This window comes from Grus americana, chromosome 1 (genome assembly GCF_028858705.1).
Source record: "Grus americana isolate bGruAme1 chromosome 1, bGruAme1.mat, whole genome shotgun sequence".
NCBI classification, from domain to species: Eukaryota; Metazoa; Chordata; class Aves; order Gruiformes; family Gruidae; genus Grus; species Grus americana.
In genome coordinates, this window is record NC_072852.1 from 101,460,808 (window position 1) to 101,478,243 (window position 17,436).

Consider the following 17,436-nt stretch of genomic DNA (forward strand, 5'->3'; position numbering starts at 1 on the left):
GAACATTGATTTTGATTTACTGAATTGTGCCTCATTGAAAACTGACCTGCAGTCATCTGAAGTATATTTGGTAGGGGCTTTAAATAACTTTTGAGTGGCTTCAAGATCAAAGGAAAGTTGTGATTTCCATACAGACTTAATTAGTAAATGTGTAAAGGGAATGCAAGGAGACATGCATTCTTCAAAGGCCCTTACATACAGAGGAAAACATCAGGTGAAGCAAGCTTTGAGATTCCTCTTGTTAGGCAATTCAGTCCTGATTCGCTGAAACTATTGGCCTTTGGCTGTCTGACCAGTGAAATATGGGATTCATTTCAAGTAGATGTGTAAATACATTTAAATAAATCATGGGCAAGTGCTTTTCTGGAGCATAACATCATTAAGTACATTTGAAATGATTTCTAGAACTGGAGGATAGTCAGATATTCTGATATTCTCATGGCATTTCTTTTCATATAGGTCTTGGTGCATGACACCCCTATAAATAGATACTGCTATAAATAGATATTTCAGATATTTTGTCATCATTAGAATTAAAATCTAAAAGTGTTGTTACATTCCTTCCTCATAGCATGCTCAGTTGCACCACAAACATACTGATAACAAAGCTCAGTCTCAAAGTATCGGTAAAGCAAGATGAACCGCACTGTGCAGAGCAGATTGTTTGGCTGTTGCAGTGAAAGTACAAGTCCCCATGATCTCATGGTGTGGCACAAAGAAAAGGGGGTTATTTGCTGTGAAGTAATGATGAATGGTTTGCTTCTCTGGAATGTGATGGAACTTGGGAACTTGAATATCCCGTCCATTATTTCTCACCAACAGGGACACTGTCCACTTCTATGGGATGTGTGAGTTTCTTGAATATTTCTGTGTTCTTGTTTCACTGACAACTGCAAATAACTCTGAACTATTAAAAAGACGGCTTTTAATACAGCTGTTGGAGGTTATTTTGAAAAATAAGGTGTTTAAGTTCAGAAATACAAAGTGTACTGTAGTTCTTCAGGCTCTGTGAATGATCTAACAAATATTTTATCTGTTTAAGGTGAGTTTGGAGAAGTATGCAGTGGACGTCTGAAGACACCAGGAAAAAGAGAGATACCTGTTGCCATTAAAACTCTAAAAGGCGGCTATGTGGACAGGCAGAGAAGAGATTTCCTGAGAGAGGCTAGTATCATGGGACAATTTGATCACCCAAATATAATTCGCCTTGAAGGAGTTGTTACAAAAAGTAAGTTACTATTAATAGTTTTTTGTTGATTTTCTCATTCTATGTCTCTTAGTATCAAAATTAAGCATTACTCCTACATTCAGTATGGATTGCAATTCTCGTAAAGTGACAGTAGATACTGAATATTTTGGGACCATAATAAGAAATGCATAGCCTATCTGTATTCATTTAGAAATGTTTTGGGTTTTTTTACTTTTTAATAAAAATCCTTAAAAAGTCTTTACAGGTTCTTATGAAATAGACTGTAGAATTTGCTTATAGGCAAGTGGAATATAGTAGAGAAAACCATAAATGTAACTGAGTTGGCAACGAAGTCAAATCCAATTGTAAGGTAGCAGCTACATTTTTCTTTTCCACAAGCACTCATTATTTATCTGATTGTGTTTTACTGATTTTGGTACCAGAAGAAATAAATTTCCTGTTTTAAAGAAATAAAATGTACATTCTTTTAAACTTATTGTACACTTGCAAATGATTCACTAAAAATCCAGAATAATCTATGAAATGTCTTTACTCTTTATACCTGTTGCAGCTGCCAAGAGATATCCCTTACTTCTGAAATCTAGCATTTTTAGCAGGATTATGGACTTTTCTGAAATATCAACTTATCATTTAAGTATTAAGTAAAAGTCTTATTAGCATGCTTGTAATTTCTTTAATGCCAACTTTTTGCAGTAATGAGTTACAAAATTCATAAGGTATACTCTTCTCATAATTAATCATTGCCTCAATTAAGCCATGGTGTTTGCCGCTTCGCAGAACTTATATTTTTCTTTTAAAGATAAAGTGTTGTGTCTATAAAACAATTATCTCCTTTTACATTCGCAGTAAATACAATAAATATGAAATGAATATTTCCAGTTTTCACCTTGTTACAATATCAAAAGCTATGTTTGGAAAACACAATGTACTAGAACAAAGAGGGAAGTATAGCTCCTGAACTCATGTCATTGGAATGGAATTTCAATAGGTTTATGGGATGACCTTGTTCAAATCTGTCTCTCTATGGTTCTAAATTAAGATGAAGAGGATCTTTTTTTTTTCTTCACACAGTATTGCAAGGATAAATTCATTATTATTTAGAAATGTTTGATTACTAGACTAACAAAAGCCATTACGTTGCAGACTTCTGGAACCGTATGGTTTAGTCTTCTCCATTGCTCTCCTGTCAGTAACTTCTCTGTTGACAACAAACCAGAACACGAGTTAACACTGGCTGAGTAGCATTGGAGATCTTTGTCAAGAGATGTAAATATGCAGGAACTTAATTGCATTTAGCTCGTTGCTCCATATTGAGCAGTACAGCAGAAACTAAATTCCACCAGTCTTCACCACCATGGTCAGTTTATGAACTGGTATGACTAGGATCCATGTGGTGGGTGTCTCAATTCTGAAAAAGGCTAATGCTTGTGATTTATGAACATTGTTTAAATCCAGTTAGATGGTGCACATGGAGTACAGTATAATGTACTTGGCAATGACATGATTGTTTAATCTTTGCCACATTTATAAATTTTCTTTCTGTAATGTCTCATCATCAGTCTAGAGAGAAATTATGATTGCATTAAGAAAGCAGAAACAAACAGATAAATCAGTGCTCCAACATTACACTATTGTTTCTGTTCTACAGGAAAACTGATTATAGACAACCTTAAGTCAAGAAGTCATCATTAGTAGTTCTGCTTTTCTCTAAGGAGTCAACAAACTATTACTGGTTTTGGAATGTTTGCTTAGGGGTCATGTAAGAATAGGAGGTGTTACTGTTATGGTCACACTGTGCTATAAAATTATGCATCTCAGATATAAAATAAATAAAGTTTGAAAGAAAATATTTTTGGGTCAGGCAGATTTAAAAAAATAAAACAATTATAAAGCAATAATTATAAGATGAAAAAAATACATGAGTTATCAACAAATTTCACCCTAAGGCATGCAAAGTGCAAGTTATATAAAGTGTAAAGCACAAAGTTGTACAGTACTGCTCTGCTGCAGGGAAGTAGGCAGGCTGAGCAATGGACACACGCACTCTACTATGCTGCTTTTTTGCCAGTTACCTTTAGGATGTTGCCTTGCATTTATGTGCCCCATCTGTGGTATTTAGAGAATAACATGGCTTCAGCTGGGAGCAGAACACTTACTCTGCATTTCACTGAATGCAGAATCTAGGATTGCACAAGCCAACATGGGACAGAAATTTCCTATAACTAAAAGGTGTGCTGTAAAAGTCAGACAGGTCTTGTCCTAGGCAGATTTTTTATGTAATGATAGCATGATTAAAAGGTGTTTTGTGTTAAAACTTAGATTAGTAACAGCAGAAACTATTTATCTGATGTGCATTACAGTTCCACTAACCTATAACAGCACATCGGATGCAGTAAATTTGATTAATATATGTGTAATGTTGTTCTTAGCACATGCTTTCCTCTTTGTAACCATTAGTTATTAACTTCTAGCAGTTGCTGATACATATTGCAACAGTTTGTAAGCAGTACCTTCCATTACAGTGTCATTGACTATTGAACAAAAAAGAAAAAGGATTTGATTGCAATAAGCAGAAGTGCTCTACCAAGTCAATAGCTATTGACTGCGGCAATAACAAATTCGCCTGTTCATTACAAATGAGAGCTTTTATCTGCTGCTACCAGCTAAGCAGATGTTAACTTTTAAATGATACTGTTTTCAAAATTGCTATGGAATATGTACTGTGCAGGATGAAAAAATGCTAAACTAAGCCTGCTCAAAAGTAGGTCTGAAACAGAGTTTTAATCCTCTTTCTGATTGCTTCATTTCTCATTTGTCCTAACTGCAGTCTCTAATCCCAGAGAGCAATAGGCAGAACAGTTGCTGTAGCACAAGCTTTCTGTTAACAGAGAGTTCATTTCAAGGGCCATTTGCCGGGCCAAGGCAAATACACCGTAGCACAGAATCTGGATCCAATAGTTCACTTGTATTGCTAATCAGAGGTCACAAGGGAAACTTTATTCCTGTTTGGTTTGTTTTAGCAACACCATTCCTTGCATAAAAGGTTCCTTATTGCCTCTCAAATTGATGAGAGATGCTTAGGCACTTTATAAAAACATCCATGTTTCCCTTTCAAGTTATATTAGCACAGCGATAAGTTTGGGACCTCTTCTTGGGTGTGTCACGGCATGCTCAGCTGAGTTGTAAGTCATTGTCCAAGCTGCTGCTATTTCATAAATAGGTATAAGAAAACTAAAATTTCTTTCTCAAGCGCAAACATATGTAACCAAGATCTGGGCTATATAGAAGTAAGATGTGTCTTCCACTTCTACATCATGTTAAAGTCTGTGTTGCAGACTTTCCATAACAGGTCTGTAAAGTAAATTAAAGCTATGCTTACAGCAAGCAACTGCCAACATAACTATGTCTACAAGAGACACGAAGAAAATGATCTCTGACTATTGTAACTGTACTGGAAGAAATCATTGGTGTTACACTAGCCAAACCAGAATTGATAGTTAGTTTAGCTTGATGGTATCTTACACAATAGTTTAAAATACAGCCCTGTCAGTACTGTGTAATACAGTATCAATACAAAATATCAATGCTTGCAAGTGCTGTATTGTAGTCATAATCTTAATTTGTTCCCCTCCCCCTCAGACTTTACTCCAAATAACTTTCAATTGGTAAAATTAATTTCTAAGGAGTTGCTTCCTTTTCTGAGCTTTGACTACTGGAGGTTTTGCGCATGTTGCTTTTACAAATGGAATTTTTTAAGACATTCATTTTCTTTAATAACTTTATGTATATTGCTATTCTCCAGAAGAATTTTCAAATTAAGCCCTTCACAAAATGAGGATGAATGAAGACAGCACCTAGATTTTTGGTTCTGTGTAAGCTCACATCCCCATAACATCGAGTCTGGGTTTGGAATGACACCTTCAACTACCTTATTGTCTCCTCAGTCTTCTGCTTTAGTGACTTTCAAGTTGTGGATACGACCACAGTTCTGAAATCTTCAGTCAGTCATTTGACAGGTTAAATTCAAAGCTTTAATCATAGAGTTTCTTTTTAAATTAATCTATGTAACCTGTTCAGTGAAAGAAGAGTCCTGAGGTCAGTGTACCTTGCCTTGTCCATGAGGAAGGCAAAGCAGCAGCATGATCCTCTTTCCCTGCAATTTGCAGTATGTAACTCTTCATATCTGACCCATTTTTCATTTATCAAAAATAAGAGATAACAATGAATTTTATTATTTTTTTTTTCAGTCAAGACATTGCATTCTAGGCCTTTGAGCCCTTAGTGTAAAGAAAACTTGCCCTTTTCTCCAACCTGTTAACAGGTTGAGACTGTTAAATGGAGTTCTGAATTCATTTTGGAAGGTGATGTATTTCACAGTACATGTGTTGATTATACACAGCATTGTATTATGCAGAAGGATTGAAGAAACTGTATTATGCAAAAGGAATGAGGAAATTTTCTGGCAGTGTTTGTAACATTCTTACCTTGGTCATGGATGGTGAAATTGTACTCCCAAGAAATGTTATCGTGCAAAGTTTAAATGTTGGCATTTTAAGACTTAAGTTGTGACTATTTGAAGTAGGCTGTACCATGATAGCTTACAAAATATGATTATGGTTATGATTATACACCCCAAAAAAGTGACCTGCATTACAGTATTTATCATTGATTTCTGAAAAGTAAAACCTTTAGGACCAACAGAAAACATACAACATTACTAAATTACACATTAGCATTACAGTATTGTTTATACCCTACAGTGTAATCAATTTCAAATCTTGACATTTACTTCTATCAGTAATCTCAGTACATCAGTGAGACATCACTGGCATCTCCATGCACAGATGTATTTGTTGGAGGCCAAAATGGCTTCAGACTGATCCCTTGAACCCAGCCTTTGCACTGGCAGGCACTTGTACCTGCCTTACCTAACACAGATGCCCAATGCAGGGATTATTCATCCCTGAATATCTTCCATTCTGCATATGGACAGTCCTCTATGACCCAGAGTGGTGGTGAGAGTATATATATATATATATGTGTGTGTGTGTGTGTCATATTAGCCAGTGGGCTTACATGGCATTAGGTGTAAAGCTGAATATGTCTGATGAAGCATACTGTAGCTGTGCACATAACGATACACAAAACAGCAGAATTTCAGTTGTGTTATAAATTGTTCAGTAAGTGGGGCTGTAAGTTTAGATTTGGCACAGTGCCTTTATTCTCCCTTGTATCCTGTTTCAGAGGTAAATATCACAACACATTACTGAGTTCAGTTCTGCTGTGGCCAGCAAATTAATGCAAAAACGACAACCACCACCCGCCCTGTTAGCCAAATTTACTAGATGAATTTATTAAAATATAATCCAAAATCAAGAGTTGAAAGTTAGACCTGTGGACACGACTGCTGTAACACGGACAAAACTAAGTATCCATAACCTTCTTGCAAAATAGGTTTCCCATCATGAAGTGGTATTCAAAGAACATAAGTAATGTTGATAGTACTGAGTTATTTTGACACATGCACATATTCATGTTTATATTTCAGATAACACATACAAACTACTATGCATTCCATTTGTTGAAGGTTGCTGCCACTAGTTACAATACTTGATTTTCCTGAATGACACATACTTCAAAGAAATTAGCTCTTAAACCTCTGGAAATTTTTTTTTTCTTTCATTCATTACAATCGGAATATTTTTTGCAAAAACTAAGGGGCCATTAAGGTTTGCCGAAGTTCAAGTCAGTCACATTTCTGTGTTCTGCTTTTCTGTTTTACAGCTAGCAAGCTATACATTATAACTGTCAACTCTGCTGTCACATCTTTCACAGGACGATAAGCAATGAAGAAAAAACATATTGTCAAACGGACAAACAGCTAATATCTTGTTAACAGCAGCTGAATCTGACCACGATACAGTATCTAACATAACTAAACTTTTATAATTCTACTTTTATAGGTTACGTCTGAGAAACAGGATTTCACTTTCTTCAGGATCCTTTGCCTTAAGATGTCTGTATTCAGACATGTAGGACTTGACTTTCAAATATATTTAGATGCTTTGATGTGAGCTTCGTGGTTCTAGTAGAAAAATAGGTGACAAAAGTAATTCCTACCAACAGCCATAAAAAGATAAAAGTCTTGTAGCTAAGAAATGGCCAGACTTTTTTTCTTTTTAAGGAAAAGCATGGTCATCAATTTGCATAATTAGCATCATTATTACCTGCAAGTGATTGCATTTCCATATATCTCCTGAATAAAGTATGTAATTTCTTCCTCCACCATTAAAATAGTGAAGAATATGGTACAATAAGTTAAAGGGCAAGATAGTTATAATGTGTAGGTGATATATGAAGGGCTGGGGCTTTTTTTTTAACAACGGTAACCAGAAGATTTCATGAATAACAGAGGGAGACAAGATTGCACTGTGCTGACAGGTTTGTTACAACATGGCTGATCTGTTACATGTGTAGGAAAACCATATAGACAATGAGGAGATCAATTCTAAAGGACAATTCCAACTGCAATTAACAGGTAAGGGAGTGAGGGGGTTAACGAGTGTATATAAAGCGATCAATAATCCTGATTCACAAGCTCTGGTTGATTTATTTTGATAATTGTACATTCATTTCTTAGTCTTTATACATGTGAGTGAGTATTGGTAAAGTCCTGTTGCAACTTCGTTGTTGCTAAATCTTTGCTGAGAAGTGAGGTGTGCTCACTGAAATTAATATCAAGACATGCTGAGTTTGAGAATAATTTATGATGATAGCCAAGAGAGGTTCTGCTGTACTTTAGAACCTAGCAAAGTCAGATTATATTAGAAGCATTATTTGGCAAGCTTCAACCTAATAGTTAAATATTACAGTAGCCTGAAAATGGAAACAGGGTTGTGTCCTTTTAAAAGGCAAATTAAATAAATGCTTAACTTTGTACTATTTTTCGACAATAAATCATTCTCTTGTAATTCACAGAATATACAGCATTGGGCTGTGAAGGACACTGAGAGGTCACCTTGTCCACCTTCCTGCCCCAAGGCAGAATCAATTATATTTAAACTAGTCTGGATAGATGGTTGCCTATCCTATTCTCAGAAACCTCTCCTGGTGAAGATTCCACAGCCTCCCTGAGCAATCTGTTGAGCATTTAACTATCCTCATACTTAACCTTCCTAGTGTTAAATTGATTTATTTTTTTTTACTGCACCTTAAGGCCATTAACTCTTTTCCTGTCTGTGGTGGAACAGTTTGTGCCTTTCCTCTTTGCAGCAATATTTTACATTTGTAGACCATTATAATGTCTTTACTGTCTTCAGTAAATCACCCAGGTTCTGTCAAGTCTTTCTTCATGGTATATGTTTGCTACACCTTTGGTCATTCTTAATGCTTTCCTTTGGACTCTTTCCAGTCAATTAATATCTTTTTTATGGTTTTCAAGAGTGGATACAGTGGATGCTGAGCCTTACCTTCCACTAGCAAGCAGGAAAGAATTATTTTAAATGTAAACTGTGTTACTCATCTTTAAAGATGCGTGGTTTTCAATAGCAGCCATTGTTGGGTTTTATTTTGATTTATTGTTACCCATAGATCCTCCTCTGTGAAACAGCTGGCTGCTAGTCTTTCTTCCAGGATGTATATGTGTGGTTGTTTACTGCCTTCTCCATTGACCTGCTTTGTCTTCACAGAATTTTGTTCTATGCTCTCTCACACCTTTCCCTTGCATGCCAAGTCATTTTGCATTCTGCACCTAGTTTCCACGAGCTCCCTCCACTTTAGAGTCTCACATTTAGAAACACATTCTTAGTTCCAGCATCCCAGTCATTAAGGAGAAAATAGAACAGTAGCAAAAGCCCTGGACCATGCTATTTGTATCTTTCCAGGTTGACAGTGAACCATTGAAGACAGTTTCCCAGCTGTTATTACCCTAACTGTTCAGTAGTTTCATCAGAACAGGAAAGCATAGTGCACTGTCATCACTGTGACCGATCTGGTCATGACTTTATATGACATTACTGTAACTCTTCTATCTGTGAAACCTATTTGTCACAGGCAGAAATTAGGCTGGTGTGGTGTTTGCTCTTGAGAAATGTGTGCAGGTTGTTACTTACCACACTGTCATCTTATAAGTATTTGCAAATGTTTTAATTATTTTTTCCAGTTCTAAGAAATGGAGTTAGTCTGACGGAGTCCTCTTTCCTTTTTAACACATTGTGTTGTGGTAAACTTCATGAGGCATAGCTTGATCAAGTAAAATTGAAACTGATGTGCGTCTTGATACTTGCAACTCTTATTATAAAAACTTATGCAGATCAGCAATAGAGGAATGAACTGGAAATCAAATTGTCATTACCACATGCAAAAGTTGTGTGTTCTGTTTTATCTTTTCAGTTAATTCCATCTACAGGATATAGACAGGTCTTTGTTATATGTTTCAGGGATCATCATGACTCTCATATGCAGGCATATCCATCCACTGGTGCTACCCGGTATTTTGTATGGGAAATACCTCTATAGTACCAGGAGCAGCATTGTAAATTTTGGGGAGATGCAGCTTAGTTAAACGCCAGTGGACATTACTTAATTCAAGTGTTACTATGTCTGGTTGATTAGAAAACCAGAAAAGCTAAAACACTTCAAATTGCAGTAGCTGATTAAAATTAACCTGGAAAACGCCTTCTGTCTTAATAACTTCAGTTTTGCAAATTCAGCCAAGACCTTTGGATGATGATATAAATTTCTTGCAAATATAGATTTCTTTACAAGTTCCATAATGGAGCTGTTGAGTATGATGTTGCAAACCATGAAAATCAAGTATGAATGGTAAGAATCTCAAAAAATGAAATGGGTAATATATTTGAATTGCCAAGAGAGACTAAATAGACGAAGCAGTAAGATCAGAGAAAATATTGATGGAATTAGAAAATAGGAAAGCGATAAATAATTGCATAGACACAAGGAATTTAGTAGTTGTTGATTTGGGGTATGTTAGCTATGAAGTGTGGAAGGCAACTGAATTAGTACAGACATCAATAATAAAAAACAAATCAAACTTAAAAGAATTTCTAGTTTCTTCACTGCAAAGAGAAATTAATTTTACTGAATTTGGCCATGATATAGAAACATAGATGGGCAGTTTCCTGCCACAGAGCAGCACAAGAATTAAAACTTTAACCACATTCTTTTGGAGAAATGTCTAGTACATAGAGCACATATCTGCCAAACTTGAAATCACAAGAGTGATTATATCATCTGAAAGTAGGAAATGAAAGTCCTTAACTACACCTAATCAGCACAACTGTGATACTGTAGCCTGGGGATATTTGAGGAGAGTACTAAAAAAAAAGTTAAATCACAGAGTACAATTTAGAATACAAGCTTGTATGGATCATGATGTAATGTAGTCAGGACTGATGTCTCATTGCCTCAGACTGTATATGCTTACTACCTTTCTTTCTTTTGTGCTACCATTAATCTCTTAGTTTCCAGTTGTAGTTCTTGTACTACCGGTCACCTAAAGAACGAGAGTGGCAATAAAGCTACTGTGGGCTTCAGTGACATATGATAAGACCTTGTACTGGGAAGACTGTCACAGGAGAATGTATCTCTATATTTTCATGGATTACAGTTGGTTCTTGATAATAAGCTAACAGAGGTGTCTTGCTTAGGGTAGAAGCCTTATCATATCAGGTTTTACCTGTTCCATGATCTTTTGAGTTAAGATGTTACATTAAGACTGTACTTTTATGGGGGAAATCTAGATTAGATATCAAAATAATAGAGAAAATTTAGTGTTTCTGTCCCATAGCAGATGGTGGGTCTAGATCCATGTCTGATACCAAGGAACACAGCTTCTCCTTGAGATAACAAGATGAAAGATGGGAGACATAATTGTGGTGACTGATAAGTCTCCATTGTTACTTTTTTAAAAATAAACAACGGCCATTCTCACTGCTTAACTAAATTCAAACATACATGAGTGTGTCAAACTAATAATATATCCCTGGTACTTTCAATTTGATGCAAAGTTATTCTCCGTGTATTATTTTAATGCTGTCTAAAGTTTGCTTGTGGCTGAAGAGTTATTGTTGACCCAGTTTTGTTTGCATTTTCTCCAGTTCTTTGGATAAGCCTACTGCCTTATAGGTATGAAAGGGTTATTGTGGGGACTTAAAAGTTCATTTACGAAGTGTTTAGAAACCCAGGGGGGAGAGTGCTATTGAAGCCATACTCATTACAACTGAACATTTTAATAATGCTGATACCTTATTACGGAAGAGTTGTCAAATGTAGGGAAAGTTATAAATAATATTAATCTTCTCTAGTCCAATGTATTTTGGGTATCCAAGGATGGAGATATGTCTTAGTACTTCTGCAAACCTCAGAAAATGCATGTCTCCTTAAAGAAAATGGGTACAAGATAGCAACTAGATTATTTTTTTTTTTTTTTTTGGGGGGTGGGGGGCGGGAATTGGGATCATAGAATCATGGAATGGTTTGGGTTGGAAGGGACCTTAAAGATCATCTAGTCCCAACCCCCCTGCCATGGGCAGGGACACCCTCCACTAGACCATGTTGCCCAAAGCCCCATCCAACCTGGCCTTGAACACTTCCAGGGAGGGGGCATCCACAACCTCTCTGGGCAACCTGTTCCAATGCCTCACCACCCTCACAGTGAAGAATTTCTTCCTAATATCTAATCTAAATCGACCCCCCTTCAGCTTAAACCCATTACCCCTTGTCCTGTCACTACACTCCCTGATAAACAGTCCCTCACCAGCTTTCCTGTAGGGCCCTTCAGGTACTGGAAGGCTGCTATAAGGTCTCCCCAGAGCCTTCTTTTCTCCAGGCTGAACAACCCCAACTCTCTCAGCCTGTCCTCATAGGAGAGGTGCTCCAGCCCTCTGATCAGCTTTGTGGCCGTCCTTTGGACTTGCTCCAACAGCTCTATGTCCTTCTTATGTTGAGGGCCCCAGTACTCCAGGTGGCGTCTCTCGAGAGTGGAGTAGTGGGGTAGAATCACCTCCCTTGACCTCGCTTGTTCTGATGCAGCCCAGGATACGGTTGGCTGCATCAAATCCTTAAGATCCCAAAAGTCCTTAAATAACTTTTTAAAACTGATATATATGTCTGTGTCACTACCAAAACCAGAGCACAGTTGTCAGTGCTTTCTCATATGGAACGTACTGAAAATCTTTATGGACCAATAGTATTAGTGTTACCATTTTTAACCATGTTATGCTGCCAGTTCTTGTTGCCAGCTCTCTGAGTCAAAGAAAGCCCTCACAGAAGAAACAAGAGAATGCATTGTGTAAACATTCCCTAGTGCACCTAATATGTGGAGTTAGATAGATCAGCTTGTATGCTTGAACTTTGATTGACTGGATGAATGTTTGAGTCATTAAAAAATTTGTGATGAAACAGAACATGCAAGACCAACATCAGTGATTAATTGAAGGGGGAATGCCAGCAATGCGATACAGGTTAATATGTAAGGACAAGTTATGGTCCTTAGATTTACCTGGAGTAAGAAAGAACCTTGTCATCAATCTCCTGTCACCCCAAAACAGAGAGACCATCAGACCTAGGGAACTGCTAATTCATCAGGTGTTATGGAAGCGGTTGTACAGACGTCACGCATGCTCTGTTGTATAAACCTCTGCCTCAAGCCTTTACTACAGTTCTAAGGCTCCTACCTAAATTTCTAATGGAAGGCAACAAGTTTGACACATATTTAACAGTTGATTCATATGAAAAATATGAATTAAAATATGGATTAGTAATTTTCTCATATAAATGATCTGATAGTATATTTTATGGAGACATGAGAGTAGGATGTGAGGAAAAGAAACCTTTGGTTATTTGCAACATCGTATTTCTAAGGCAAGGATTGCTATATATAAACAACTATAGTTGTGTCATGGTTTAACCTGGCCAGCAGCTAAAACAACCACACAGCAATTTGTTCACTCCCCACTCAGTGGAATGGTGCAAAGAATCAAAAAGAAAAAAAAAAAAGGTAAAACTTCTGGGTTGAGATAAAGACAGTTTAATAGGACAGAAAAGGAAGACAATAGTAGTAGTAGTAGTAGTAATAATTTAATATGGTATTGTTGTTGATGTTGTTAGTATTATCATTATAAAAGAATATACAAAACAAGTGATGCACAGCACAATTGCTCACCAACTGAAGCTGAAGCTCAGCTAGTTCTTGAGCCAACTGCCTCCCAGCTCACCGCCCAGTTATATGCTGAGCATGATGCGATATGGCATGGAATATCCCTTTGGCCAGTTTGGGTCAGCTGTCCTGGCTGTGTCCCCTCCCAGCTTCTTCGGTGTCCCCCACCTTCTTGTTGGCAGGGCAGTATGAGAAGGTGAAAAGTCCTTGACTGCATGGCAACAGCTAAAAACATCCCTGTGTTATCAACATTATTCTCATCCTAAATCCAAAACACACCACTATACCAGCTACTAGAAAGAAAATTAACTCTGTCCCAGCTGAAACCAGGACAAGTTGTGATGCTTTGGATGGGACAGAAAGAAAGCAGAAGAGAAAAGGAACTTCTTGAGAAGGAGGTAATACCAGTTTGTTTTAGCAAACTGCAGACAGGTTTCTCTGAGTAAGGAAGAGTTTCTCTTTATCTCAAACCAGACGCATCCTCCTCACACAGCAGTTAAAGCACTTGCATGGAATATCACCAGCTGGGACATGCTTCCCACGTACAGATTATTTTTGCAGTGTACAGAAGTAAAAGCTGCTGAAAGTAACCATTTTCAGTGATTAGCAAGAAATCTTTGAATTTGGAAGCGGAACAGTCATATTATGCAATGAAAATCTGTTCAGACTTGTTTGAGTTATAGTCTGTTGAAAAGTGCCACGTGTTTTCTGTATTCTGCTCTGGAGAGCAAGTGAGAACTTTAATGACAGAGGTTTGCAGTGAACACACACCCACGTGTTTTGCTTCCTGATGTCGCTCAGCAGTGCAGCTCCAGCCAAGGTAGATAAATTATTTCTGCTTCCACCATTCTTCTATCACTATCACCAACAGTCACACAATATAATACCATCATTTTAATAGAGTTTTCATCTGTAAACTGTTTATTCAGAATCTATTCACTCAGCCCATCACTATGTTCTTTGTATATTTCTGACCTCCAAAATCCTTTCTTTACTTCCTCCCTACTGTGAGTCTTGCTGTATCCATTTCACAGACCATCATTATCTTCCTGATTCTTAATACACACATAGTTCGAGTTCCAGATGAATAAATAATTTACATGCAAACTGTCTGGGATCCATTCCAGACTCTGAAGTATTGGTTGGAAGTACAGTTTGCAAAAAATACTGCTTCTTAAATCTTACAGTTCTTCACAGATAAACATAGCCTTGGCACTGCTTATAAATCAGGAGTAGAAGATAAAAGTGTTAAGGAGGACACAGTTGAAAGAGAGAAGCGATGTGGGGGAAAGATGTATTTTTTAAAAAGCACATTTTAAAGATGGCGTGAGTTTACAGAATATTCAGTTTATGTTCTTAATATAAGCACAAAACGCTAATGACAATCCTGTAAGCACATTTTAAGAGGCAAATGTATTCAGGCTGACATCCCAGAATAGATTCATGACCACATCAGTCGGTAAATATTGTCATTTTTCTACTAAACTTTAACAAGGTAATTTCTACTGAATAAAATTTGAAAGTAAATAAGTTTAGCTGATAATGACTTCACTTCAATATTTCATCTAGAGAAGCATAGTACAGAATTTTCATAATAGTGGAAATCTGAAACAAGCTACTCTATTGTTGCCAGAATTCACATAATTGATTTCCTGTCTTCCTGAAACAACAGAAACTTGTTCATTTTTTCCTAGACTGATAATAACTTACCTACTTTGGAAATTAGTCTCCACTCTTTCTTTTTTCTTCTTTTTTTTCCTGTCAGCTGCAGTTGAGTACATTCTTCAGCATACAAACACTGTTTTGCTGATTTAGATAAGATTGGCAATTTAATTCCAATCTTCAATGAATGCCTTTATAAGCATTTAAAAATGTGACTTCATGACCTGTTTAAACACTGACTGCCCAATATTCATCTTGCCAGAATCTCTGTTGCCAAAATTAGCACAAGGAAGATCAGATGAGAGAGGTTTTACCTCATGGCATTCACCCTTAACACCAAGTGGTCTTTGAGCTTGAGAGAAAAATCCTCTGAATACACTGATATCCAGAAAAAGATGATCAGCAAGCACAGTTAATTCTCTTGGCCAGTAGCATTTTCTAAAAAAAAGGAAGCAGAATGCCCGTGCATATGCCAAAGCCCATGAGATAGCTACAGGAGCTGCCTGCAACCTGGCTTCTAACATGGGTTATCAGATGTGGGCTGGGACACCTTCAATGAGCCTACGCACAGAGGGGTTTTTTTATCTAGTATATAGATTTGTAAATGTAAACCAGTATATAATACAATTCTAATCAAAGAGTTCATCTGAGTCACAGTAATGATGATAGCGATCTTCCTACTTCTAATCTTGGCATCACTTATTTGAGGGAGTTACTTGGTGCTGGTAACTAAGAAACCTTTTTACTTAATTTCCTTGATATTTGTGAAATGTGAGTTGTGAACGAGATGAATGTCAATAGTGAAAGGAATCCTCACCCCCAATATATACTCTACCTTTGTTCAACAAAAAATTGCTTTTTCTCAACTGACTTTTTGGAACTTCACCCCCAAGTGTTTTTCTTAACTGAAAACAGTGAATATTTTTCAATGATACTAACTGCTGTCTAAAAGTGGAGAGCATTTATCTTCTACTCTTTGTTCATACTGTTACAGGGTAGCAAGGCTAAAAGAGTAGATAATCAGAGCTTTAATTGCAGACCCGCAGAATTGACAGCGGTCTGCATGAATACATTCATCTTCAGATGTCACCCATGAAAAAACATTTCATTCATTAAATTAAAACTCACTGCCATTTTTAAACATAAAGTTCAAAATTAAAACCTATTATCTCTCTTTTTATGGAAATACCATGAAAAAGAACATCTGAAAATTTAAAAGCCCCTGAAACTTCTTAACCATCCCACTTCTAAAACCCCATCAACATTTCATATGGGAGGTTCCTGTTTTAAAGGATGAAGAATTCCATGTCATAGGAATGCTCAGATTTTACTCAGGATCTTTCCTTCCAAAATCACAAAAACTGGGTGATCAAAAGACAACTGAAAGGAAAATCATATTGCTAATTATGAATGGGCTAATTGTTTCCCCAAATCATCATGTGTACAAAATGAATCACGAAGGGTTTGGCCGATATTGGAGGCATTGTTTTTTCTGTCATGAGAACTATAATTTTAAAGTATTTTGTTTCCAGCTAATTTGATAATACATGCGTGATCGTGAAATCCAAACGTACAGCACACAGTGCTTAGAACAGCATTCTAGGTATCATACATAACTGTAAATACATAAAGATTTCAGAGTTCTTGTTTAGCATTGTGCTAAAGCTATTTTCAGTTTAAGCACTGACTGAAAATATTTATTTAATAGACAGCTTAAACATACACAGATTGTTTTATCCCATAACAGAAGCACAGTATTTCCAATTACTATTGCATTAAGACTACAAAGATCATTCAACACAACAGTTGTTATTGCTGTTAAAAGCCTTAATTATATTAATGTTGTCACACCAGTCTTCTCAGCAACCAGAACTTCAGTGTGCATTGACATTTAACACATCACAAAATAAATGGCTATAGTGTTTGTAGAACTCTGCAAGCAACTCTCTCTTCCTGCCTCCCCCCCCCAAAAAAATTGCCTGTTTGTCTAGAAGCAGCAAGGGAAATTAAATTAGATGTTAATATTCTCCCCAAATATTCTCTAACTTCCATCAGTTCCTCCTTAGGAATTCTAAGCTTCTTTCAGCATTTGCTTTTTCTCCCAGAGAAGTTGTAAGTAAAGCCCAAACTTGCTATAATTGGGATTTTCTAAAATAGTCTCATTCTGTGTAAATATTCCTAAGTCTAGATTTATTCCCATCCGCCAATCAAGAAATAAGAGAACTCCAGCACTTCGTGTTCCTAGGAAAGCATTGTCTTTCACAAGGATCTCAAGGTTAAACTCTTCAGGGCTGGAGACATGAACAGCTGCTTTGCCATACCAAGTATTTGACATCTGCATGTTTCCAGATAGACCCTGTAAATTTAAACCTGGAGCAGAGATTAG

The 17,436-nt window shown here is 36.7% G+C and overlaps 1 protein-coding gene across 10 annotated transcripts in view; it reads left to right on the top strand.

Annotated features, from left to right (window-relative positions):
- The window catches only part of EPHA6 (EPH receptor A6), a 521,269-nt gene that overhangs the window by 404,649 nt on the left and 99,184 nt on the right, over window positions 1-17,436 (top strand). For all 10 annotated transcript variants that reach the window (XM_054813848.1, XM_054813914.1, XM_054813840.1 and 7 more), the window contains one exon: window positions 1,043-1,228. In XM_054813848.1, the coding sequence (XP_054669823.1) occupies window positions 1,043-1,228 (186 nt within the window). The remainder of the gene's footprint in view (window positions 1-1,042; window positions 1,229-17,436) is intronic.